Raw genomic sequence first — 27,737 nt, 5'->3', positions numbered from 1 at the left:
TTAATTTGTTTTCAAGTAAAAAAACAACTTATTTTTTGGTAGGGCAGTAATACAAATGTCCCATTAATGTCATTGAATGCCACATTCAATGACATTAAGGGGAAACCTTATATATTTACAAACCCCGTTCCCATATGAGTTGGGAAATTGTGTTAAATGTAAATATAAACGGAATACAATGATTTACAAATCCTTTTCAACCCAAATAAGTGTTTGATGAGCGTTCCTCAACTTTATCAGTATTTATTGCCACCTTTCCCAACTTCTTTGTCACATGTTGCTGGGATCAAATTCAAAAGTTAATGATTATTTACAAACAAAAACATGTTTATCAGTTTGAACATCAAATATGTTGCCTTTGTAGAATATTCAACTGAATATGGGTTGAAAATTATTTGCAAATCATTGTATTCCGTTTATATTTACATCTAACACAATTTACCAACTCATATGGAAACGGGGTTTGTAATATAACAGGCACATTTATAATAACATTTAATATATACGTAATTTGATCAATTCAAGCATACGCGGCACATTAATTACAAAGACGCATCATGACGTTTGTTTTTTTTCTTTTGTCCCAAATTTATATTTACAGCCATCTATTTTCCAGGTGAGCTGCATGATTTATGATCGACAATAAACTTACATGGAGCAGGGAAGCGAGGAAACAGCTGATTAGTTCAAGTAAACATCGGCACACACAGAAAGTGATCACAGCGCCGCTCGAAATAGTTTGTCTAGGTCAGCGTTTATAATAACAATATCACTAATACTTGGTCCATATTCAAGCATCCACATGTAAATGGAGTATTGTTGAAGCTTTTTGAATCGTTATTTATTGGCATTTATGGGTGGAATAGCGGAGCTCCCCTCAGCTGTGCTTTTAGCGAACATTTTTTTTGTACTTTTATTTAATATTTAGAGTGCATTAAAAAAATCAACTTGTCGGAAAGTCGTTCATAATGATTGTGAGCGATAAGCAAAATTCCCCAAAAAGTGCAGTTCCCCTTTAAAGGTAATGACAATAAAGGACAGAGTTGGCAAAATAATTCCCTCCTCACAGACTTCCACTGAAGTGAGTGTTCCGGAGGTTTGGATCCCCATTCGTGCAATTAAAATGCAAATGACAGACGGTCATTTTCTATTCCTGCCTCTACTGCTTCTGTTTTGAGAGCCAAAATTCTGACCTGCAAAGCCTTGGCTGCTAGGGCGGGGGTCCCGGGGCCCAGAAGGTTGCTGTCATTTGAGACCTGCATGGATTAAGCTTGGGGGGGTTCAGGTTGAGATGAGCCACAGCTATTATTACCTCTGAAATGCTGAGGTTTGATGCATCCAAATGGTTTCGCCGCCATGTTAGTTTGCCTCAGCCTGTTTCCAATGTAGCATTTGGGAGTGAATCCACTCTATCTAGGGTCAGTTGTTAACAAATAAATAATACCATAAAATCACTAAGTGCTGTTAAAAGGAGAAATAACAAATGCATGAATTAATGTCCCCCTCTCCCTACTGGAGTTGTGATTACACCATAAACCAGAAGCATAAAAACATAAGATGATCAGCTCTAATGGCGTCATATTATAGCGAGACATGAAGGACAAGAGCGCCCCCCCACTCCCCCCGTTTCCACAGTTCTTCCTTGTCAAAGTAACAAACACCCAAACATCTCACCTGCTCCTCCTTCACCTTTTCAGAACCCTCGCAAAGCCCAAACCAAGTCCCCCCTGACCTCAGTCCAAGCGTGGCTGTGCTTTCCTCCCCGCCAATTATCGCCGCAGCAGCAAAACCAGCAGTGACAGGACGTAGGCGAGGACGCTGGGAAGGCTCTGATTGGTCGAGTTTGTCCCCACCTTCTTGATCTCTGGCAGTTTGGGGTACTCTCTGCTAAACGGCGTCAAGGTCTCGTCAGTGCGAGGACCCCGCGAGCACGCTTCGTCGGTGCAGATGGTGCCGCTTCCAGAACCGCTGGCATCGTCACCTGGAGGCGTAAGAAGGTATGTAGGTAGGTCTTTAAGATGAGACAAACAAATAGTGTACAGGGTTACGGAACAGGAACACTAAGGCAGTGTTTTTCAACCACTGTGCCGTGGCACTCTAGTGTGCCGTGAGATACAGTCTGGTGTGCCGTGGGAGATTATGTCATTTTACCTAATTGGGTTGCACACCAGTAATTATAATTCGCAATACATGTGCCGTTGTTGAATGTCTGTACAGCGCAGGTAATTGCTTTGTAGATGTCAGGAACAGGACAAGTCGTGTGAGACGACGATGGTTTGTCGTGATAAAAACATGCAGACGATAGCAGGAGGCAGTGTGCAGGTAAAAAGGCATGGACGCTTAGGCATGGCTATGCATAACCAAATTAAAACTGAACTGGCTACAAAGTAAACAAAAATAACAGAATGCTGGACTACAGCAAAGACTTACTGTGTGTGGAGCAGCAGACGGCGTCCATAAAGTACATCCGTACATGACATGACAATCAACAATGTCCCCACAAAGAGACAAAGATAAAGAAGTGTCCGCACAACTTAGATAGTCTCAATAGCAAAAACAAAGCAGGGCCGGGGAATAGCGCTCAAGGAAGACATGAAACCGTTACAGGAAAATACCAACACAACAGGAAAAAAAACACCAAAATAGGAGCGCAAGACAAGGACTAAGACAGCAAAAAAGTGCAAATAAGTCAGGGTGTGATGTGACAGGTGGTGACATTACACCTACTTAGAGACAAGAGCTATAGTGATGCATGCTTGCTCATATTCAACAATTGCCAGAACAACTTTTTTTTGATCAATATTGGCTTCTGAGTTTCGGTTTTTAATGATTTCTGCTGGTGGTGTGCCTTGGGATTTTTTTCAATGAAAACAATGTGCCTCGGCTCAAAGGTTGAAAAACATTGGCCTAAGGCGCCCCATAAAAGATGGGAAAAAGGTAAACGCTGGGGGAAGAAGAGTAAAAAATACAATCTAGACTGGGCTCCTAAGGGGGCCCAGTCTGGAGTGGGAAAAAAACCTGCATAGCAAAGCAAATATACACTTCACAACATACATCTGCAGACTTGCAACAGAGGGGAGGGAGTGGGGGCTACGGTGCCAGGATGTAGCTCTTCAAGCGCTGCCCGGTTGTCCATCACCTCAAAAGGGATTAGCGCCAAGGGCGTTGGATGGGGGGGGGGGGGGGATGGGGGGGGTATGTGAGTGTGCCGTGTATTTTTTGTGGATGCATGTGAAGTGAGGTGAATTATATTTATATAGCACTTTTCTCTAGTGACTCAAAGCGCTTTACATAGTGAAACCCAATATCTAATTTTTACATTTAAACCAGAGTGGGTGGCACTGGGAGCAGGTGGGTAAAGTGTCTTGCCCAAGGACACAACGGCAGTAACTAGGATGGCGGAAGCGGGGATCGAACCTGCAACTCTCAAGTTGCTGGCACTGGTGCTCTACCAACCGAGCTATACCGCCCCAAAGGTGACATCCTATGACAGTTCCACGCTGGAAATCACTGAGAGCGGCCCATTCTTTTGCAAATGTTTGTAGCAGTGGCGTGCGGGGAACTAAACACCAGGTGAGGCATACATACTTTTTTTTCTTCTTTTTTTTTTTTTTTTTTTACATAAATTCATATGTGCAGCTCTAGTCATTGTTGATTTAGGTTGCACATTAGAGTTACAGGAAAAAAAGGGAGTTATTCGCTTTCATAAAAACGTTACCATAATATTATGATATGAAGGATGGTTCCAAAAAGTATTTAATAAAGTTTTTATTAAATAATTTTTGGTCTCATTTGCTTTTAATAAAATAAATCAAGTATTGTGAGTGTAGCTTATCTTTCTGCATTTTTAACTGAAGCAGCAATAGCTATCCTTCATGAAAACATACTTTGTATGACCACATTGATTTTGTCTTAAAGTCCAGTTTAGAGAAGTATTTCATCTTGGATACAGTAAATAATCCTCCATATTGGCGGACACATTCATTTGATTTAATTTCATTCCAAAAAATTAAACAATATTTTTGCCTCTCACAAAAAAACACCTACAAACGCTGGCTTACGATAATATAAATGCCAAGTTTGTTACAAATACAGTTAAAAAAAAGAAAAAAGAAAAAAGGCTGGCTTCTGCTGGAGAGACCTGTGTCTGCTAGCTTGAGCGCCCCCACTTCCCCCAGTGTGGCGAGTCAGAGTACTGCTGAGGCATTGAACTGCAAGTTTACAATATATCGCCCCCTATCTTGAGGCAGAGGTACATGCTGCCTCATGGCCTGCCTTTTCCCCATGGCAACAAGCATGCACCCCCTCGCATGCACACGCCCAATACACACTGTATGTTGCCGTGGAGGCACTGCCTGTGCCTGCCTCACTTCTCATATACTGCGTTGTTTTGATCAGGAAACATGGAATTTCCGCGATTTTGACCAAAATGATCAAAATATACAGGAACCACACCAAAAGTACATAGAAAGCATAAACCAAAAGACAAATATCAAAACCTTTTTTATTTTATTACTTTGTTTTGGAACATCTCATGATCAAGCCACCTGGTGGCAGGTGAGGCACTGCCTCACTTGTCTCCCCTGACAGCACATCACTGGTTTGTAGAAACAGTCTCTATGCTCCATGCTTTATTTTAAAGGGGAACATTATTACAATTTGAGAAGGGTTAAAACCAATAAAAATCAGTTCCCAGTGGCCTATTTTATTTTTTGAAGTTTTTCTCAAAATTTTACTAATCATGGAATACCCCGAAAAAAGGCTTTAATGGGCCTGATTTTCGCTATCTGTAAACCCCCCACCCCCCATTTTTCTGTGACGTCACGTAGTGATGCTAATACAAAAAAACATGGAGGATAGAACAGCTTGATATAGCGACATTAGCTCAGATTTAGACTCAGATTTCAGTGGTTTAAGCGATTCAACAGATTACGCATGTATTGAAACGGATGGTTGGAGTGTGGAGGCAGATAGCGAAAACGAAATTGAAGAAGAAACTGAAGCTATTGAGCGAATAGCTATTGAAGCTATTCGGCGATCGCCTTCTAACCAACGATTGCATCTTTTGACCACTGGAGCAACTTAAATCCGTCGATTGGTAATTGTTTGTTTGGCATTAAATGTGGGTGGAGGGAAAGGCTGGATGCAAATATAGCTACAAATGTACATACAGCTAGCCTAAATAACATGTTATCATCGATTAGCTGGCAGTCATGCCGTGACCAAATATGTCTGATTAGCACATAAGTCAATAACATCAACAAAACTCACCTTTGTGATTTCATTGACTTTATCGTTGGAAATGCATCTGCTTTGAGTGTCACAGGATATCCACACATCTCTGTCGTAACGCTATCGTCGGTAAAATGTGCAGAACAAACGAGGGACTTTCGCAATCTTTTGACACAGGTGCAACTTGAATCCGTCGATTGGTATGTGTTTGTTTGGCATTAAATGTTGGTGGAGGGAAAGGCTGGAAGCAAATATAGGTACAAATGAGGCATAACGATGCTATATGTACATACAGCTAGCCTAAATAGCATGTTAGCATCGATTAGCATGCCGTGCTAATCGATGCACACTCCACGTAAGTCAACTTGAATCCGTCCCTGATCGTGTTGTTACACCCTCCGACAACACACCGACGAGGCATGATGTCTCCAAGGTACGGAAAAAAGTCAAAAAACGGAAAATAACAGAGGTGATTTGACTTGGTGTGTGTAATGTGTTTGAGAAAATGGCGGATTGCTTCCTGCTGTGACGTCCCGGGTGAAAGGTCAACCTTCCGACAGTGAACAATTGAAAGGCGTTTCAATCGCCATATTCACCCTTTTAGAGTTCGGAAATCGGTTAAAAAAACATATGGTCTTTTTTTCTGCAACATCAAGGTATATATTGACGCTTACATAGGTCTGGTGATAATGTTCCCCTTTAAGCACTTAAGCCAAGTGATTAGGACACCTGCTCCTCATCATTTGGATGGGTGGACAAATACTTTTGGCAATATAGTGTGTATCGGCCAGCCCTACATGGAAATGAAGAACCTGCATCATGTCAGTTGTTGATAGCTCCCAACACTCATTAGTCCTCTGCCTATTTTGTCTATCCTGGTAAAAAATCACTTTGAAAGAATGGATTTTTGGCCGCAAGTCGTCCATGGAGGCCGTTTGAGTGGCCCTCAGGCCTTGAGTTGATTGTGTCCTGCGAGGGTGCTGCTGGGAAGGTCAGCTGCATTCCATTTCTGTCGGCCAACTAGAGTTGCTAAACCTCCTGTTCAGACTTCGCAGCTGGACACGGCGTGCAGGACCACAATAGAATAGAAAGTACTTTATTGATCCCTGGGGGAAATTCAGCATCACAGTTCGCTCCCAATAGACAATGATAATAATAATAAATAATAATAAATAATATATGAATAGTCTATCTGTGTTGGCCCTGCGATGAGGTGTCTACTTGTCCAGGGTGTAAGCGCCTTCCGCCCGATTGTAGCTGAGATAGGCGCCAGCGCCCCCCGCGATCCCAAAAAGGAATAAGCGGTAGGAAAATGGATGGATGGATGAATAATATACATATCCATTAGGGGTGTGGGAAAAAATCGATTCGAATACGAATCGAATCCGTTGTGCGATTCAGAATCGATTCTCATTTTTAAAAAATCTGTTTTTTTTATTTATTTTTAAAACATTTATTTATTTTTATTTTTTAAATTAATTAATCCAACAAACCACTACACAGAAATACCATAACAATGCAATCCAATTCCAAAACCAAACCTGACCCAGCAACGCTCAGAACTGCAATAAAGAGAGCAATTGAGAGGAGACACAAACACGACACAGAACAAACCAAAAGTAATGAAACAAAAATGAATATTATCAACAACAGTATCAATATTAGTTATAATTTCAGCATAGCAGTGATTAAAAATCCCTCATTGACATTATCATTAGACATTTATAAAAATAAAAAAAAGGGTCACACTGGCTTACACTTGCATCGCATCTCATAAACTTGACAACACACTGAGTCCAATGTTTTCACAAAGATAAAATAAGTCATATTTGTAGTTCGTTTAATAGTTCAAAAAAAATTACATTATTGCAATCAATTGATAAAACATTGTCCTTTACAATTATTAAAGGTTTTTTATTAAAAAATCTACTACTCTGCTTGCATGTCAGCAGACTGGGGTAGATCCTGCTGAAATCCTATGTATTAAATGAATACACAACCGTTTTGAATCGGAAAAATATCGTTTTTGAATCGAGAATCGAATCGAATCGAAAAAAATCGATATATTATGGAATCGTGACCCCAAGAATCGATATTGAATCGAATCGTGGGACACCCAAATATTCACAGCCCTAATATCCATCCATCCATCCATTTTCTACCACTTATTCCTTTTGGGGTCGCGGCGGAGGGGGGGGGGGGCTGGTGCCTATCTCAGCTACAATCGGGTAGAAGGCAGAGTACACCCTGGACAAGTCGCCACCTCATCGCAGTAATATACATATATATATTACATATATTCTACATTTAAGTGCAATAAGGCCCAGTTGTCTTTTTTTTGTCTCCCTCTTTCAGCTTTCATTCTCCTCATGCACCTCTTGTGATATTACTCCATGTACTTCAAAGCTAGATAAAACAGTATATAGCCCAGGTGAAGTGAAGTGAATTATATTTATATAGCGCTTTTTCTCTAGTGACTCAAAGCGCTTTACATAGTGAAACCCAATATCTAAATTACATTTAAACCAGGTGTCAAACTCAAGGCCCGGTGCCCAGACTGGCCCATCACAGTATTTTATACGCCCTCCAAAATAAAATGTGTCAATAAAGTACTTTATTTTGTTATATGTTTTCATTTTGACAGAAAAAATTCATATACTGCATGCCATGTCATATATTTTAATATTATCTACATTTTAGGGGTGTACCGATACAACTTTTTACTACTGATACCGACAATGTGGGCCGATACTCATATTAATTACATACGGTATCAGCGGGAATCGTACATACTTTTGTTATTTTGTAGTTTGGAATGAAATTAAAACAGAAAACAAGGGTAGGTATGAAAACGCAGACCTTATTATATACGCCACACTTTTGGAGTGGAGTGGCAATTTGTGTTTTGGCGACACCATGTGGCCATAATGATTAATCAAATCAAGGGCATGACGCAGGACGTTGAATGATGCCGACACGTTTGTTACTGAATACTTTCTAATATGCTTCTGGCTTGGAGAATGTCTATGTGTAAGTAACAAGTAAATATATTTATTTGGTACATGTTCATTCGACAAATGTTGTGGACTGTAATATTGTTCAATTAAAGGGGAATTGCACTTTTTTGGGGGTAATTTTACCTATCGTGTACAATCATTATGAAAGACACGACGACGGATATATTATTTTTTAATGCAGTCTGACCCGTAAATAAATGTTCATTGACAACGCAGCCAATGAGATGGTAAATGGTAAATGGGTTGTACTTGTATAGCGCTTTTCTACCCCTTTTTTAAGGAGCCCAAAGCGCTTTGACAGTATTTCCACATTCACCCATTCACACACACATTCACACACTGATGGCGGGAGCTGCCATGCAAGGCGCTCACCTGGGCCCATCAGGAGCAAGGGTGACGTGCCTTGACCAAGGACACGACGGACCTGACTAGGATGGTAGAAGGTGGGGATTGAACCAGTAACCCCCAGATTGCTAGCACAGCCACTCTACCAACTTCGCCACGCCGTCCCCTCGGCCCGCCGTCCTCTATTCTGCCTTTAGAACCCAATAAATACCCATCCAAAAAGTGGCAACGATAATCCATTTACATTTCGTGACTTGAATTTTAACCAAGTATTTGTGATTTTGTTATTATAAAATTTGAAGCAGACCAGCAATTTATAGCGGTGCTGTGATTACAAGCCTCCATACAATTGTTGAGGTGTTTCTTTGCTTCCCTGCTCCCTGGAAGTTTATTTTAGATCATAAATCATGCCTCTTACTTGGAATAAAGAAGTCTGAGGACGTATTGCCATACACTGGTAGACTTTGGCAGCCATTTAGGACCCGATAATATCAAAATCGACACCCCCCAGTTGTGAGAATTATGAGTAATTCTTCATATAAATGGGAATATATGAACATCCTAGCATTTGTTATCCTAATAACAGCAGACCTTGTAAAGTAAGTGATGTTTTATTATGTTTGTTGGCTCTCATGAAGTCTGCAGTGAGTAATAATAAACGATGGAGAAAAAAAAACTAACTTTGTGATGCGTTTTTTTTTAAATTAATGTGCCGCGTGTGATTAAAATAATTAAAATACATAAATATAAAATATTCTTATACATTTTACTACTTACATCATGTATATGAAACCCTAATGGAGATGTTTGGATGTTTTTTTTAAGGGCTTTATAGGCAGAATAGAGCGGGTCCTATTTACTCCATTGCAAGCAGACTTTTGATCGCATTCATTTAATATTTAAAATGCAAAAAAAGAAAGAAAATAAAATTCATCATCATGTCTCTCATAATGATTGTGAATGATAGGCAAAGTTCCAAAAAAAGTGCAATTCCCTTTTAAAGACTATTATTTTGTATGTCTGCGATGAGATGGCGACTTGTCCAGAGTGTACCCCGCCTTCCACCCAATTGTAGTTGAGATAGGCACCAGAGCCACCCGCGACCCCAAAGGGAATAAGCGGTAGGAAATGGATGGATGGATGGATATTTTGTATGTCTGGCTTGTGTGCTATTGTGTGCTTAGCTGTTGTGTAGCTGCCAACTCCTAGTAGCCTCTAGCCTACCATGTTTACCTTCTGTAAATGACTAAATCACTAGAAAAAACAAAGTTAACATTTAGATGTTAACTGGCTGTCCATTTTTCACAAGTAAACACTCTGCAGGACTTTTTGTATCAGAACTCATATCCGACATTACTGATATCATCCGATCTTTTTTTTATGCTGATATCGGACGAATATCATTACCGGAGCGGGACACCCCTATTAATAAAGCAAAAAAAGAATACGTTCTGGTGTATGTCTGGACCCTGGGATGCAGAGATGACAGAAAAGTAGACGAAAGAAGCCTATTTTTTTTAAAGGGAAATCACAACTAACATAAAAAGGCACAGCTGGCAAGTGCAGAAAGAGCAAACACGTGTGAAGTCCAAAACGAACAAAGCAAAAATGATCCTGCTCCATCCAGAAGACAGGGCTGACATACAAAACATCCTGATTGGCAACCGGGGACAGTTGTGTCTCGATTGCCAATCAGGAACAGACGAGGGAGCCAGCTTTGTCCAGCAAACAGGAAGTGGAACGAAAAATAAGAGTGCCGGACAATAAACAATACAAAACACAGGAAACTAATGATAATTGTCATGTGAGATCATGACAGCAAATATTATATTATCATAAATTCAAAACATTATTTTTTGCTAAAATAACTGTAAAAACTACTGAAAAAAAATGTCAATAAATTTTACAGTAAAAACTGACAGCTCAGTCGACAGAAATGTACCATAAAAACATTGGTACAGTCTTTCCATTTACAGTGTTATGCCACCGTAAACCACCATACACACACACACACACACACACACACACACACACACACACACACACACATACACACACACATACAGTAAAGTTAAATTCTGGTGACTGAGCTAACAGTTTATTTTTACTGTAAAATTTAAGTTTTTTGCATAAAAAAGTATACAAAAATCAAACGCATAGGCGATTGTGTAACAATATCATGAGGCAGAGATATTATGACACAATAGTCATTAATGATTTACTGTTAAAAGTGTAACTGCATTGTGGCCCTCAATGAAGTCGAGTTTGACCCCCTGTTATACAGTAAGTACCGTGGTACAACAACCCAAGTTATACATACGTTATACCCTGTTATATATAAGTTACACATAAGTTATACCCAGTTGTGCGGTAACTACAGTGGTACAACAACCCAAGTGTATCAAAACCAAAGCAATTTTTAGTACAAAATATAACAAAAATCTGATGAATCAATTTCAGAAACCCCAGGAAATAAACACAAAATGTTGTTTAGAATAATTTGACATGCCAAAAGTTATGTAAAAAATACATATGAAAGATGACTAAATATTTCCCATTACTGACATTTCTCAAAGATGTTGGCAAAGACAACGATGAGGGAGGAGGGAGGAGTCAGGAGGAGAGCCACACGGACATCCACTTTGTATTTTATTACAAGTTATTTTTTAATTCAATTAAGTTTTTTACCTTCTTTACTAAATTGCTGGCACTCACAGCTCTCTTTGGCCCCATTCTGGGCGATTTTGGAGTTTTACTCAATAAAACAAGTCTGAGTATAAGACAATGCGTGGCGTTCTTAGTTGGGAGTTATATATGCCAAACAAGTTTGTCATGCAACGTTTGTTCGTACGATGAACCAGATGGTAAACGAAAACCGGGGCAACATTTTGGCGAAAATGTTTGTCGAAAACCGAATCATACCAAAAGTGGAGCGTATGAAAAATGAGGTGCCACAGATGGTGTGTACCGTATTTCCTTGAATAGCCGCCGGGGCGCTAATTAATTTAAAACCTCTTCTCACCCCTGCGGTTACCAATGGCATCCAGTAAAGAAATTGAATGTGATAAAAACTAAAATTAATAAAAAAATCTTCGCACACCTTTGCACCATGCTATTTGCGTGCCGGTAGGACACATGCATTTCGCTATTTCTCATACGAGATTGCAATGCATACTTGGTCAAGAGCCATACCGTTTACACTGATGGTTGTGATATAAACAACTTTAAAACTCTTATTAATATGCGCCACACTCTGTGAACCCACACCAAACAAGAATAACAAACACATTTCTGGAGAACATTGGCTTTGTAACACAGTATAAACGCAACATAAGAATTACCCAGAATTCCAATGCATCCAGGACTCTTGGCTATATTATACACGCGCCCCCAACCCCGCCCACCTCAACCGACGCACAGAGAGGGTGTGTGTGTGTGTGTGGGGGGGTTGTTGCTAGCAGGGTGTATAATATAGCCAAGAGTCCTGGATGCATTGGAATTCTGGGTAATTCTTATGTTGCGTTTATACTGTGTTACAGAGCCAATGTTCTCCAGAAATGTGTTTGTTATTCTTGTTTGGTTAGGGTTCACAGAGTGTGGCGCATATTAGTAAGAGTGTTAATATTGTTTTATATCACAATCATTAGTGTGATCTGTATGGCTGTGGAACAAGACCCCTCGTTTACACATAGTAAAAGTAAAATAAAACTCCTCTGCCATTTTGTCACTCGTGACGTCACAAATTTGACCCGGTGGTAAAAGTAAGCATGCGCTAATAAATTTGGGGCAGTAATTCAAGGCAGGCGCATATTACATGCCCGGCGGCTTATTCAAGGAAATACGGTATATTTGTATTACATACTAGAAACTCATTAATTGTACACCTTCTTTTAATTTGGATTACAATATTTTTCACTTTGTTTTTGTTTATGCTTTCCATTAGTTTTAGTAGCCTTTGGATTTCATCTGCAATGAAAGGGCTTTATAAATAAAGTTGGTCTGGTCGGCGTTTATGGGGACAACAGGAGGCGTTGTGTTGTATAATAATGATGAGAGCACTCACTGGTGTCTTGGAAGTCCACGTCGTTGCCGTTGAGGGCATTCTTCAGGCGGTGTGTCATGATCTTCAGCTGCATGATCTGCTGCCTGATTGTCATGTCGGGCTTGGTGATGTCGATCTCCACTTCAGGGTTGTTGATCTGGCTGGCCAGACCGTCGCCAATGACCTCGGGAAGGTACCTGGAGCGTGTTTAGCAATGGAGCGTGAAAAAGGACAGCTCAGTTTTGTGTTACTCCATTTTGGAGTTCAAACCATTCACCAATTCCAAAAACAATGAACATTTTTCTTATTAATATGAACTTGTCTTTATGTTTGTACGGTAGAACCTCAGTTGACAAACCTCCCATCATTTCTGATTTATGAACCACAGACCAAATGCTTCCTCCCACTTCCAAAGACATGCACCTGGGGATAGGTTGATTGACCACACTAAATTGGCCCTAGTGTGTGAATGTGAGTCTGAATGTTGTCTGTCTATCCGTGTTGGCCCTGCGATGAGATGGCGACTTGTCCAGGGTGTAACCTGCCTTCCGCCCGATTGTAACTGAGATAGGCGCCAGCGCCCCCTGCGACCCCAAAAGGGAATAAGCGGTAGGAAATGGATGGACCGAATACAAATATGCTTTGTTTCCGGACCATGGCGGAGACTACGTTTTTGTTGCAGGCCAAAGTGGCCAAAATCTGATTTTTTTTTAAATCTGACTTTTTCCAGCTGACTATTTGGATTAAAAGTAAAATGTGATCTTTATCAGACTCCATTGAGGACGTACACAGGCCCCCATGTGGCCCCGATGTCACTTGCATGCACAGTTCGATAAAGCGGCCGCGATGACCAAGAAGAACGCAGAGTTGGAATATAATTACAACACTTAATGTACATATTTATATACATATTTATATAATATCTACATATTTATATAATATGTAACTACAAGCTCCATTCACAGACAGAGTCCCATTGCTTTTATGAGCCGTTGAGCGAGTCAAAAGCCTAAACAAGAAAAAAAAAAAATATATATATAATTTTATTTTTATTTTTTCTTTTTCTTTTTATTTGTGGCGGCCGTAACTCTTTCGTGGCGGGCCACTACAAATAAATGAATGTGTGGGAAACCCTGTATATATATATATATATATATATATATATATATATATATATACTGTATATATATATATATATATATATATATATGTGTGTGTGTGTGTGTTGCCTATTATTTGCACACTATTGAGGTGATTCACCAAAAAATGTGTGTGGTCGCCGAAAGAATACTTTGCTCACTGAAACCCGCTACTATCCGCTGGCGAGAGGCACACAAATGACGTGGCTCGCCCAAAGATGACGCTAAAGTCGCATTTTGGTAACATTTCTGTTTACATTGAAGAAACATTTGAAAAGATCAGATTCCAATCGGTTTTAGACCCCTTCCTGATGTGGCCCAGATCTGATGCCGAAAGATCAGATTTGAAGTATTTTGGAGTGTTTAGACTGGCAACAAAATATCCGATCTGTGTCACTGGAGGGGAAAAATAAAATCAGATTTGGTGTGCAGTGAAAAGAGGGTCACTGATTGTGTGCCTGCAGCGCACACATTGTGGGCGGGGCCATCCATCGCCGTCAGCTATAGTGCTAATTGTGCTACTTTGTGTGTTAAAGTCTGCCTTTTTAAACTTTTGCTGTCTCACTATGAGTTCAAATAAAGATATGGACAAGCGATGTGTGGTTTGAAACATATAGGCAGTATCCCCCCTCCCTTTTCCATTTGTTGTTGCAACGCTAGCTTGCTTTATGGCCATCTTAAATGCTTGTGCCCTCCTGACAGTGCGCAGAAAAACAAGGACAAAACTAAATGATGTCTCCAAGGTACAGAAAACAGTCGACAAAACGGAAAATAACAGAGCTGATTTGACTTGTGTGTGTAATGTGTTTGAGAAAATGGCGGATTGAAAGGTCATCGCGCGGACAGCGAACAATTGAAACGCGCTTAGATCGCCAAATTCACCCTTTTAGAGTTCGGAAATCGTTCAAAAAAACATATGGTCTTTTTTCTGCAACATCAAGGTATATATTGACGTTTACATAGGTCTGGTGATAATGTTCCCCTTTAAACAGTTGGTGTGGCCCCATTCGACACATGAAACGTGACAAACTGTGCACTATCCACTTCAGCCGCCAGATGGCAGTAGAGTGTTGAATATCATAAAATGTATTTTATGGCAATTCCAACTTTGACCACTGCATCGTTTGAATTTGCAAAGTGACGAACCCCCCCACCATTCCCTTCACAGGAGATCCACCCAGAAAAATGAATCCCTTCCCTACTGTACAACTATGTTCCTGTAGATCACTGAGCTGTTTCAAGCTATTGAGGTAGCAGACTAACAAGCCATTATGCAGGAAGATGCATGCGACACCGCCAGTTATTGTTCCAATAATTAATCACAATATGGCTGCTAAAGTTAAGAAGTTTTGGGGGTATTTTAACTGTGATTTCACCACCGAGCTATTGACAGTGTGTGTGTGTGTGTCTGTGTGTGTGTGTGTGTGTATGCGTGTGCGTGTGTGTGGCAGGGTGGCTAAAAAGGAGGACAGGTCAGCTCCATGTTATTTTGACTTTGTTAATAAATAGAAAATCACCATTAAGTTATGTTTGTTTGATATCATGTACAGTATATAATTGATATTGTGTTCAAAGTGTACAAACTTTCACTAAAATATGGACTTGGAACCTATTATTCATGTTTACTTTGTTTCTTATGGAGAAGTTTGCTTCAATATACGAATGTATTTTCCGGACTAAAAGCCCCTACTTTTTTCCAACGCTTTGAACCCTGCGGCTCATAAAACAGTGGGGCTGGTTTATGGGTTTTTGTTCTCTAACGGCCAAAATTATTTGTGTCGCTTAATTTTATTTATTTTATCTTACATTGACAGAGACACTGAAAAGGTGTGTTATTGTTTGTGCATGTTTGTTTACTGCTAGTGCTGCAGGATAAAAATGTACTTCCTGTTCCGTTCTTTGAACTGAAAGAGTTCATCCTTAGCGTTTCTGCTCGAAAGTATTTTTTATTTGTTGTGGTTTGTGAAGCCCTTTGAGGCACTTGTGATGAAGGGCTATATAAATAAACTTTGATAGGTCCTGAGTTCCATCCCAGGCTCGGGATCTTTCTGTGTGGAGTTTGCATGTTCTCCCCTTAACTGCGTGGGTTCCCTCCGGGTACTCCGGCTTCCTCCCACCTCCAAAGACATGCACCTGGGGATAGGTTGATTGGCAACACTAAAATTGGCCCTCGTGTGTGAATGTGAGTGTGAATGTTGTCTGTCTATCTGTGTTGGCCCTGCGATGAGGTGGCGACTTGTCCAGGGTGTACCCCGCCTCCCGCCCGATTGTAGCTGAGATAGGCGCCAGCGCCCCCGCTACCCCAAAAGGGAATAAGCGGTAGAAAATGGATGGATGGATTTTTTCTGTGTGTCTACGTTGGCCCTGTGATGAGGTAGCGACTTGTCCAGGGTGTACGCGGCCTTCCACCCAAATGTAGCTGAGATAGGCTCCAGCACCCACCGCAACCCCAACAGGGACAAGCGGTAGAAAATGCATGGATGGATGGTTGATTGATTCATTCATCACTCTAAGCAAGTTTTACAATATAACTTAAAATAATTTATACTTTCTCAACCGTCCCATGTGTGATGTCTGTAGGAGTGTTTTCATACATATTTGTGCGGGCTACTGTAATGTAATAAAGCAACAGTCGTTAGCATTAGCGAACATGCTAACCATTTACAAGTGCAAGTGTTGGTATTATTAACATACAATAGCATTCTTTTTGTATTGTTTTTAGTTTCACAAATTCACCACAACGTCACCGTGGACTTATTGAGTCTGTTCAGCTGATTGGAGAGCTAGCTTCTGCTGCTACAGGGTCCATGACCATGACTTCTGTTTTGTCGGATCAGCCGTTTTACTGCCATGTTACAGACACCATTTGGAAACAATTAAGGTATTCATTAATGAATACCTTTCGTACCGGTATATATCTGCGGTGCGGCTGATATATACAAACATATTATTTCTTCTAACATTTGGTTTGGTGCGGCTTAAATACATTGATTGATTGATTGATTGATTGATACTTTTATTAGTAGTTTGCACAGTACAGTACATATTCCGTACAATTGACCACTAAATGGTAACACCCGAATACGTTTTTCAACTTGTTTAAGTCGGGGTCCACGTTAATCAATTCATGGTGTGCTCTATAGCTCGGAAAATGTGGTATGTTATGTCCTTTGGAGGCAAATGTTAATTATGCAAATTTGGAAGTAATTGAAGCTAACTGTATTCAAATTGGGAGGTTCCACTGTGAGACAAAATAAAAAATAAAAATATATGAATCCGGTTTACATCAAAACAGATTATTCCTGGGCCATGACTCAGTCTGATCTAATAACTTGGAACATGTCGAGCAAGGTTGCCTCATTAAAAGGTGAGCCACATGAAATTGAAGGGGTTAAATCAGGGGTCTCAGACCCGCGGCCCGTGGGCCAATTGCGGCCCGCGAGACTTTATTTTGCGGCCCCCAACTTAATATGAAAGTTTAATGTTAGTGCGGCCCGCAAGTTTTATATGAATGGCGCTTGACAGCGTTGTGTTATTTGGGTCCAAAATGGCTCTTTTAACATTATGGGTTGCCTAACCCTGCATTAATGGAAAAGCGGCAAATGAGTGAAAGTGACAGAGACATTGCCACGGAGACGACGGTTTTCTTACGTGCCTGGCTGCAGTCACACCGCGACACCTGTCCGTCAGTAATAACAGTCCCCGATAACCTGGACCAATTCAAGCCGTTATTTGTTTTTAATTATTGTTTAATTTGCATTGCCTCACAGAATGAACACTACATATATTTCTATATCAGGGGTCGGCAACCTTTACCACTCAAATAGCCATTTTGACCCGTTTTACATAATAAAGAAGACAATGGGAGCCGCAACCCTTCTTGCGTATATCTGCTGGTTATCCAGACAACAATAATAAGGGCGTGCAAGGAAAGCCATTTTCTTAGACGCCTTCTACAACATGTACAAACTGCTTGGTAGTCCAGCAACTTGTTGTATGTGGTTTCCGCAGATACACGTACATGACTGCAAGGCATACTGGGTGATACAGTTTACACTGACGGTTGTGATATAAACAACTTTAACACTCTTACTAATATGCAACACAGTGTGAACCCACACCAAACAAGAATGACTAACACATTTCGGGAGAACATCCTCACAGTAACAAAACATAAACGCAACACAGCAAATACCCATAATCCTTTGCATCCATGACTATATTTTACACCCCGCGCCCCCCCTCAAACGACACATGTAGGTGGGGGTGGGGGGGTTTGGTGCTAGCGGGGTGTATAATATAGTCAGGAAGAGTCATGGATGCAAAGGATTATGGGTATTTGTTGTGTTGCGTTTATGTTTTGTTACTGTGAGGATGTTCTCCTGAAACTTGTTTGTCATTCTTGTTTGGTGTGGGTTCATAGTGTGGTGAATATTAGTAAGAGTGTTAAAGTTGTTTGTATCACAACCGTCAGTGTAAACTGTATCACCCAGTATGCCTTGCAGTCGTGTACATGTACAGTATCTGTCCGGTTGGCACGCAGATAGCATTGCGTGAAAGGCCGGCCCGATGACATGTAGAGGACGTTAATAGTAAAAACATCACGGCATGCCCTCAATGTGGTAGTCCGAGAAAAAAAGGAAAATGTTGACCCCAGACGATGTCCGGGAGAGGCACCGAATTCCGGAATCCCCCCGTAACAGTCTTGGGGGTCGGCGATTATGCAGCTGAGCCGCATACGGCTCCCCGGTTCTATATGATGCTGGATAACACTCCTGGAGCCGTCACTTTTTTGCGCTCGCTATCCCGGTACCTGGCTATTATGCGCCGACCGCTGTGTTGCCGTAGGGAGGAAAAGCGGAACGACACACATTGCGGAAATATCATCATTCTCTGTGTGTGGGCTAAGTACAAATATATTCCACAACCCCAAACATGTCTTTTTCAAAGAAGAGAAGAGGTTAGTGATGAGCAAAGACAATTCCAGGAAAAATTGGCAACGCAATATTTCTTTGTTGAGCACAGCGGCACCCTGGCGTGTCTTATTTGCACAGAGAAAGTTGCGGTGCACAACTTGAAATATCATTCTACAACTAGACATGCTGAGGAGTTTGCAAAAAAAATTTTAAGAAAACTTTTCTTGCAGCCCAGCCTCACCCAGACTCTGCATCCAGTGGCCCCCAGGTGAATTGAGTTTGAGACCTCTGGGTTAAATGGTCCTCGCAAAGCCAATACATCCCCTGCTCGCTCGTACAGAGACAGGGTTTCAGTCTTTGGGAATGTTTCAGGGAGAGCTTTGATGTCTTGAGATAAAGCTTCTTTTCCATACCTGGCACGAGTGATGCCGTTCCAGCACCGGTCTTCAGAGCCCGCACCAACCGCCACTCTGTCGCTACACAGCATTTTGGGAAGATCAATCCAGTATGGCCGCATGTCCCTCAGTCTCACGGTTACGTCCGTCACCTGCAGCACAGCAGATGTTGTTTTTGTCCCCATCACAATGTTCCATTCAATCACCAAATGAGTCCTTTTCCATGACTAAGTCAGCCTTCATCACACCCAAACATTCATTCCTTTCCAATGACCTCATGAGTCTAAAGGTGAAATAAACACGAACACGATTTCATATTCGCTGCTTTCTGCTCCATCAAACATCCCCAAATATGGTTCAGACGCTCCGATAGTTCTCAACTTACCAGGCGGCCCAGTTTGTTGGCGCTGCTCGCCGACCTGTCCTCCGTTGCGGGATTTTCATTCTTGGGGGAAATGTTGGCTTCTGTGCTGCTGCCGCTGCTGGTTTTTTCTCGCAGGCTGCCACACGCCTGGAACAACTGAGACAGGATGGAGCGCATAAATGAGGAGGGCAGATGCAGAAACAAGTTCATACGGGAAGGATTTGTGTGTAGAAAATACATTTGGTTCAACTGATATCACAACCAAATGATCTTAACTCTAACAAGGCAAATACTGTATAGTACAGTGTTTTTTAACCACTGTGCCGCGGCACATTAGTGTGCCGTGAGATACAGTGTGGGGTGCCGTAGGAGATTGTCTAAATTCACTTATTTGGATTAAAAATATTTTTTGCAAATTATAGTCTGCAAATATTGTGTTGTTGTTGAGTGTCGTGCTGTCTAGATCTCTTCCATATCAGTAAGCGGCAGCCAGTAGCTAATTGCTTTGTAGATGTCGGAAACAGCGGGAGGCAGCATGGAGGTAAAAAGGTTTCTAATGCTTAAACCAAAAATAAACAAAAGGTGGGTGCCCTTAAGAAAAGGTATTGAAGCTTAGAGAAGGCTATGCAGAGCCAAACTATAACCAAACGGGCTACAAAAGTAAACAAATACTGAATGCTGGACGACAGCAAAGACTTACTGTGGAGCAAAGACGGCGTCCACAATGTACAACCGAACATGACATGACAATCAACAATGTCCCCACAAAGAAGGATGAAAACTACTGAAATAAATGCGGGAAATATCGCTTAAAGGAAGACATGAAACTGCTATAGAGAAATACCAACAAAAAAAGAGAAAAAGCCTCCAAAATAAGAGTGCAAGACAAGAAGTAAAACACTACACACGGGAAAACAGCAAAAATAGTGAAAATAAGTCATGATATGATGATACAGGTGGTGACAGTACACCTACTTTGAGACAAGAGCTATAGGGATGCATGTTTGCTTATGCTTTAAGGCAGGGGTCACCAACACGGTGCCCGCGGGCACCAGGTAGCCCGTAAGGACCAGATGAGTTGCCCGCTGGCCTGTTAAACCTTAATTCAAAGTCTTTTGAATTTCTTTTAAAATGTTTGTTCTGAAAAATCTAGAAGAAATAATGATTTGTCTTTGTTAGAAATATAGCTTGGTCCAATTTTTTATATATTATAACAAAGTGCAGATTGGATTCTACCCTTTAACATGTCATCAAAAATCTAAAATTAATCTTAATCAGGAAAAATTACTAATGATGTTCCATAAATTTTTTATTTTTTCAAAAAGATTCAATTTAGCTACTTTTTCTCTTCATTTTTTTCGGTTGAATTTAGAATTATAAATAGTCGAAATTGAAGATGAATTATGTTTCAAAATTTAATTTTCATTTTTTTCCTGTTTTCTCCTCCTTTAAATCGTTCAATTAAGTGTTTTTATTCCCTACATAAAACCTTCCGTAAAAGGAAAAAAAATGTACGACAGAAATACCCATTTTTTAATTTATAAAGATTCATTTATTAAAGGTAAATTGAGCAAATTGGCTATTTCTGGCAATTAATTTAAGTGTGTATCAAACTGGTAGCCCTTCGCATTAATCAGCACCCAAGAAGTAGCTCTTAGTTTCAAAAAGGTTGGTGACCCCTGCTTTAAGGTCATATCCAACAATTGCGACAACCACATTTTACTGTTAAGTGAGTTTCAATTTTAAATAATTTCTGTTGGAGGTGTGCCTCCGCATTTTTTCAACGCAAAAAATGTGCCTCGGCTCAAAAAAGGTTGAAAAACACTGGTATAGTATATTATGAAGGAATATTACCATCTGGTAGAGTTGTCCTATACTAATATTTTAGTACCGGTACCAAAATGTAATTCAATACTTTGATACTTTTCTAAATAAAGGGTACCACAAAAAAGACATTATTGTCTCTGTTTGAACAAGAAATCTTAGGGTACATTAAACATATGTTTATTACTGTAATTTAGTCCTTGAATAAAATAGTGAACATACTAGACAACTTGTCTTTTATTAGTAAGTAAACACACAAATTAGTCTGCTGATGTATGCAGTAACATATTGTGTCATTTGTCATTCCATTATTTTGTCAACATTATGAGGGACAAACTGTAAAACATTTATTATTAATCTATGTGGAGGGGCGTGGTCGACGGGGCATGCGCAGGTGCCGGCTGTGAAGCAACGACAGGTGAGGAGATTTCTCAGCTGGAACGAGTTGTCTAAACACCTGTCTCTTTATCAGGAGCGCTGGAGACCATGTGGGGGGGCGGAAAAGACCTCAAGGGAGAGACACGGAGTGACACAAAATCGGCACGGAGGACTGCAGGAAAGGAACTGGCAAAAGACGGCTGAAAAGCATTTAAGTTGTGTTGTAAAAGAGGTGTGCCGAAAAGAGGAAAAAAATAAAAACTGTGTCAATCCAATGAGGTGGTATCGGGTGGTCCGGGAGAACCCAGTCAGAAAGACTTAAACAATCTACTTGTTCATTTACTGTTAATAACTCCTTATTTTCTGTTTTAACATGTTTATCTACATTTCTGTTCAAATGTCATAATCACTTATTCTTCTGTTTGTTTGATACTTTACATTATTTTTGGATGATACCACACATTTAGATATCAATCTGATACCAAGTAGCTACAGGATCATACATTGGTCATATTCAAAGTCCTCATATGTCCAGGGACGTATTTCCTGAGTTTACAAACATAATATACATTTTGAAAAAAAGGAAAAAAGATTGTGACGATAAAAAAGATTGATGTAATCATAGTAGTATCGCCGAAATATGCTCCTGTGCTTGATATTATTACAGTGGATGTCAAATGTAAATCCACCCATGACATTTGTTTACATTGTGACACCGGTGAGCTATTGTATCCTCCTATGGTGTGTAGTGTAGCTATGTTTAGCTAATCCTCGTCCTCCAGTGATATTAATACTTGTAAGAAGCTTACTTAGAAGTAGTTAAAACCCTGCAAACTGCGGATGGATGTTAGCTGCTAGCTAAACAGCCGTGTCTTAAAGCACTTTTTCAATGTTATAACTTCACCTTCATCAAAATGCGGCCATTCTCCCTTTTCTGTCCACACACTGTGTCTGCTTGTCAGTACTCTGTGTGTATGCGCTGCCGAACATGCTCCTCTGCTCGTAAAACCAGCAATGTCACTACGTAACGATGCGCCGTCATTCCCGTTAAAAAAATTAAAAAAAATAAAAATAGAGTATAGTACCATTTTTGATTCATTAGTACTATACTAGTACCGGTATACCGTCCAACCCTATCATCTGGTAACATTCAAATGATAACATTCTTTTTTTCCCCCTACCTTTTCCCTTGTTATTTTTTTATTTTGTTTTGCTTTTTGGTCATTTGATGCTTTTGTATTTGGTTCCAATTGTTTTCGACACGTGGTTCCTCCTACGGTTAGCAAGTGTAATTGCAATCTAAATTTTTTTAAGATAGTCTATTCAAAGTATCACAAGTTTGTACTCTCTGGTAAATAAGTAATACAGTATTTAAACAATTTGATTACCTTCGACCCTAGTAAAAAAAACACAAATTATTGAAAACATTTAAGCATTTATTTAGTGCTCATCTTATTCGATTTTTTGTCCTTGATATTTTTTTGTTAAGGTTTATTGTTTTGTTATTTCATGCTATTGTGAGTTGTTCCCAATTGTTTTTGACACAAGGTACAATGTAATTGCAATCTATATCTTTATTTGAAATCCCCTACTTATTATTTCATTAACAATGTACTCTGTGGTACATAACTATTTAGTATTTGAAATGATGAACTTCAACACACTTAAATTAAAAAGGGGACAGGGCGATTGATCCGTGTTAAGGAAAGAATGAATGGGGCCATGTATCGTGAGATTTTGAGCCAAAACCTCCTTCCATCAGTGAGGGCTTTGAATGGTTGACCAAATACTTATTTTCCACCATAATTTACAAACAAATTCTTTAAAATTCCTACAATGTAAATTCCTGGATTTTTTTTCACATTCTGTCTCTCACAGTTGAAGTGTACCTATGATGAAAATTACAGACCTCTGTCATCATTTTAAGTGGGAGAACTTGCACAATCGGTGGCTGACTAAATACTTTTTTGCCCCACTGTATGTGTCCTGAATTCGGAATATGGTCATCCTACTACTGTGTGGAACATTTTCCCTTGTGGATCATTAAAATGTGTCTTAGTCGAGTAAACCTAACATCAAATAATGTTATTTCACATCTTAACCCTGCAAAATACAGCATCAAGGGCACATAATGTGCACTTCAGCTATTAGGGGACACAAAATCAAAACAACCTCCAAAAAGTGGCGCTGCTTATTTGCCTGATCCCACGAGGCAATCAGACCCAAATCTGTAATAGCAGATTCCCATGTGCATTACATAAATGGAGCCCTGGGAATACTGGAGGACTGCAATTAATCGGTCATCTGCCCTTCTTAGGATAGCCTCCAGTTTTTGAACCTTCACATATTAAAAAAAGATCCCGTCCTAAGACTCCAGTCATGTCTGCCATCTTAAATCTTACTGTAGATTGAAGTGTCGGTGGAGGAAATAGGGAGTTAAAACAGAGGGGTGCTAATGCTTGTCGCCCTAAACATACAGCATGGATGGGTTTGCGTTTTGGGGTTGGTGCTGTTGGAAGTAGTGGTGTTATGTAACCAGGAAGTCCAACACTGTGTGAGGTGGCGACTTGTCCAGGGTGTACACCACTTTCCGCCCGATTGTAGCTGAGATAGGCACCAGCGCCCCCCGCGACCCCAAAGGGAATACGCGGTAGGAAATGGATGGATGTATGGACAATGTGAAATCAGTTGTATTTATTTATTTATTAATTTTTTTAAGCCACAATTTTTTTTTCTTCTATGTGGTTTTGAAGACGGAGAGGCTAATTTATGGATTTTTCTTTGCTCACGGAAATAGTAAAAAAAAAAGAATAAATTAAAAATGAAAAAAAAAAAACTTTCAGAGGGTGTTTTATTGTTTTTAGTATGGCGCCATCTTTTGGAAAAAATTGCTTATTGCAGGTGCTGCATTGTCTTTCCTTTTTTTTAATTTTTTCAACCAGCGTGCTGTTCAGCCCTCCATAGCATTCCTACTCATATAGAATTCTGCTTTCATCACTCCAAGCAACGCTTGTAAGTTTTACAGTACACCTAAAATTGCTTATACTTACTAAAGCGTCCCATGTGTGATGTCTTTAAGAGTGTTTTTATGCATATTTGTATGTGCTATCATAAAGTAATGACGGTAGCATTGTTGGCATTAGCTAATATGCTAACAAGTTTACAAGTGTCTGTGTTAGTTATTTTAACTTGTGGCGGCATTCTTTTTGTATTGTTTCAGTTTAACAATTTCCTTAGTAAATTCACCAAAAAGTCACCGAGAAGTTATTGAATCTGTTCAGCTAATTGAAGAGCTAGCTTCCGCAGCTAGTGGGTACATTACCATGACTTCTGTTTTGTTTGATTCACCGTTTTACTACCATATTACAAACACTGTTTGGAAACAATTAAGGGATGTAAATAAACATTTACAAAATCTTTATGTGTAAATAACTAATTTCACAATGTACTGTACATACCTGTGGCCTACAGTCCAGTGTGGCTTTTACATGGAAACATATAATTTTTCTTGTAAAATTTTGCAGGTGCGGCTTATATCTTGGTGCGCTCTATAGTCCGGAAACTATGTTACATATGTATTCACAGCCTTTGTTCAATACTTAGATGATGCACCTTTGGCAGCAATTACAGCCTCAAGTCTTTTTGAATATGATGTTACAAGTTTGGCACACCTATCTTTGGACAGTTTGGACCATTCCTCTTTGCAGCACCTCTCAAGCTCCATCAGGTTGGATAAGAAGTGTTGGTTTTCATCCAGGATGTCTCTGTACATTGCTGCATTCATCTTTCCCTCTATCAATCGGGTTATTGGTCACCTCCCTGACTAGACGAAGAGGAATGCAGCAATGTACAGAGACATCCTGGATGCAAACCAACAATTCCCATCCAACATAATGGAGCTTGAGAGGTGCTGCAAAGAAGAATGGGCCAAACTGTCCAAAGATAGGTGTGCCAAGATTGTGGCATCATATTAAAAAATACTTAAGATGTAATTGCTGCCAAAGGAGCATCAACTAAGTATTGAGCAAAAGCTGTGAATACTTATGTACATGTCATTATTTTATTTTTTTGCAAAATGTTTTAAAAATTACTCTTCACAGTGTCATAATGGGATATTGTCTGTAGGACTTTGCGGACAAAAAATACTTCTGTAATATTGTTTTGTAATAATAACAAAATGTGGGAAAAGTGAATAATTTCCTGATGCACTGTAAATTGTTTTGACGCATGTTGCTGCAGCCTGTGTGACTGACACTGGATTCCAATACAATTCAAAGCAATTATGTTTTTGTATCATTATCACTATACTGTGGAACCTCGATTTACCAACAGCTCTATTTGCCACCTGTTCGGTCAACCAACCTTCAGATCCAGCCAATTATGTCTATGTGTGCCAACCATGTCTCAGTTTCATTCATTTACTAAATAATTTTGTGTGCCGCTGGAAGCCCTATAGGGACTGTTACTTTGATGACCTCCTGTACACGTGGGTACATCCATTTTGAAGAGGCTACATCACATACTGATTACATATTTGCAAAGACTACGTGGCAGCGGGACAAGGTTTGGCCAACAAATATGTAAGAAACAAGTCTGCAAGTTTGACCATTAGAAAAAAAGGATGATTATATGGTTGCTAACTTTGCCAAATGTGTTGAATATATTTGCAAAGGCAGAGAGAATGTGCAAAACAAGGTTGAAAAGTTGTTGCATGTGTGGATAAATGAGAATCAGTTAGCAGGTACCGTATTTTGAATTGCCGCCGGGGCGCTAATTAATTCAAAACCTCTTCTCACTCCTGCGCTTACCAAAGGCATGCGGTAAAAGTAAGCATGCGCTAATTATTTTAAAACCTCTTCTCACTCCGATACTTACCAAAGGTATGCAGTAAAAATTTGAATGTGATGTAAGCTTGGACCTTAAATCCTACTGAATAGCTCTTAATCTTCTTCCCTTTATGCGATTTCAAAATACCGGTATTGAAATCAGCCTTCTCCATTTTGAAAATGAAGATAGAGGAAGTGTAACTCATGACGTCACCAGTTTGACCAGGCGGTAATACTAAGCATGCGCTAATTATTTTGGGAAGCGAGTTTGACCCGGCAGTAATTCAAGGCAGGCGCATACTATATGCCCTGCGGCAATTCAAGGAAATACGGTAATAGCATTTCCCAGGCTATCATTTGCGAAAAGGCTCACCATTTATATGGTGATTCAGTATCTAAAAGTGACCATACTGGAACCTGCACAGAAGAACAATTTAAGGCGAGCCGTGGGTGGTTGGACAAGTTGAAAAAGAGAGCTGGCATTCACAGCGCGGTGCGGCATGGTGAGGCCGCTAGCTCCGACAAAGCTGTGGCGGAGAAGTTTCAAAAGCACTTCAAGGATTTTATTGGCAAAAGGGGCTGCAAGTTTGTAACTGTGATGAGAATGAGCTTTTTTTAGGGAAAAAGATCCCTAAGCAGACTTATAATAAAGCTGAGAAAAAGGCACAACCCGGACACATGCCGATGAAGGATCGCCATTTACAACTCTGAAACTCCCAGACTATTACAAAAAATGCCACAAATATTTATCGACATAAGATTAAAATCATTTTCCTTTGTTTGTTTTTTTTATTGTAGAAACATGGTTGGTAACATTTTGGCGATCACGAAAGGGAAAGGGACTTACTTTTGTGTGTTTGCACGCAATTAACTGGCTCTTATTGTTGTGTTTTTTTCTGATAATTAAAGAGATTGTTCAGCCATTACCCCTTTGTTATGTGGCTTGGAGATATACATATATATATATATATATATATATATATATATATATATATATATATATATATATATATACATATATATATATATACAGTATATATATATATATATATATATATATATATATATATATATATATATATATATATATGTATATATATATATATATATATATTTATATATATATATATATATATATATATATATAGTAGTTGCACGGATAGGCAATAATATAATCCGCAACCGCATCACTAAAGTCGTCATCCACCCGAACCAACATTTTATCAGAACCGCAACCGCCCGTTGTTATATATCGGGGG

The 27,737-nt window shown here is 39.8% G+C and overlaps 1 protein-coding gene and 1 long non-coding RNA gene across 2 annotated transcripts in view; one reads left to right on the top strand and one right to left on the bottom strand.

Annotated features, from left to right (window-relative positions):
- Positions 1-27,737, bottom strand: part of gpc1b (glypican 1b) — a 250,772-nt gene that overhangs the window by 7,966 nt on the left and 215,069 nt on the right. The window contains exons 7-10 of the mRNA XM_061920096.1: positions 19,472-19,606; positions 19,105-19,238; positions 12,658-12,833; positions 1-1,981 (exon numbers count right to left, since the gene is read on the bottom strand). The exon at positions 1-1,981 is cut by the window's left edge and continues 7,966 nt beyond it. Coding sequence (XP_061776080.1) covers positions 1,770-1,981; positions 12,658-12,833; positions 19,105-19,238; positions 19,472-19,606 — 657 coding nt within the window. The 3' untranslated portion in view covers positions 1-1,769. The remainder of the gene's footprint in view (positions 1,982-12,657; positions 12,834-19,104; positions 19,239-19,471; positions 19,607-27,737) is intronic.
- On the top strand, positions 1,738-21,927 carry LOC133568279 (uncharacterized). The gene is made up of 2 exons (XR_009809560.1): positions 1,738-1,997; positions 21,747-21,927. It is a non-coding gene; the product is annotated as an uncharacterized LOC133568279 (long non-coding RNA).

The sequence above is a fragment of the Nerophis ophidion genome, linkage group LG14 (genome assembly GCF_033978795.1).
Source record: "Nerophis ophidion isolate RoL-2023_Sa linkage group LG14, RoL_Noph_v1.0, whole genome shotgun sequence".
Lineage (NCBI taxonomy): Eukaryota > Metazoa > Chordata > Actinopteri > Syngnathiformes > Syngnathidae > Nerophis > Nerophis ophidion.
Note: the sequence above shows the minus strand (reverse complement) of the source record. Positions and strands in the feature narration are given on the sequence as shown.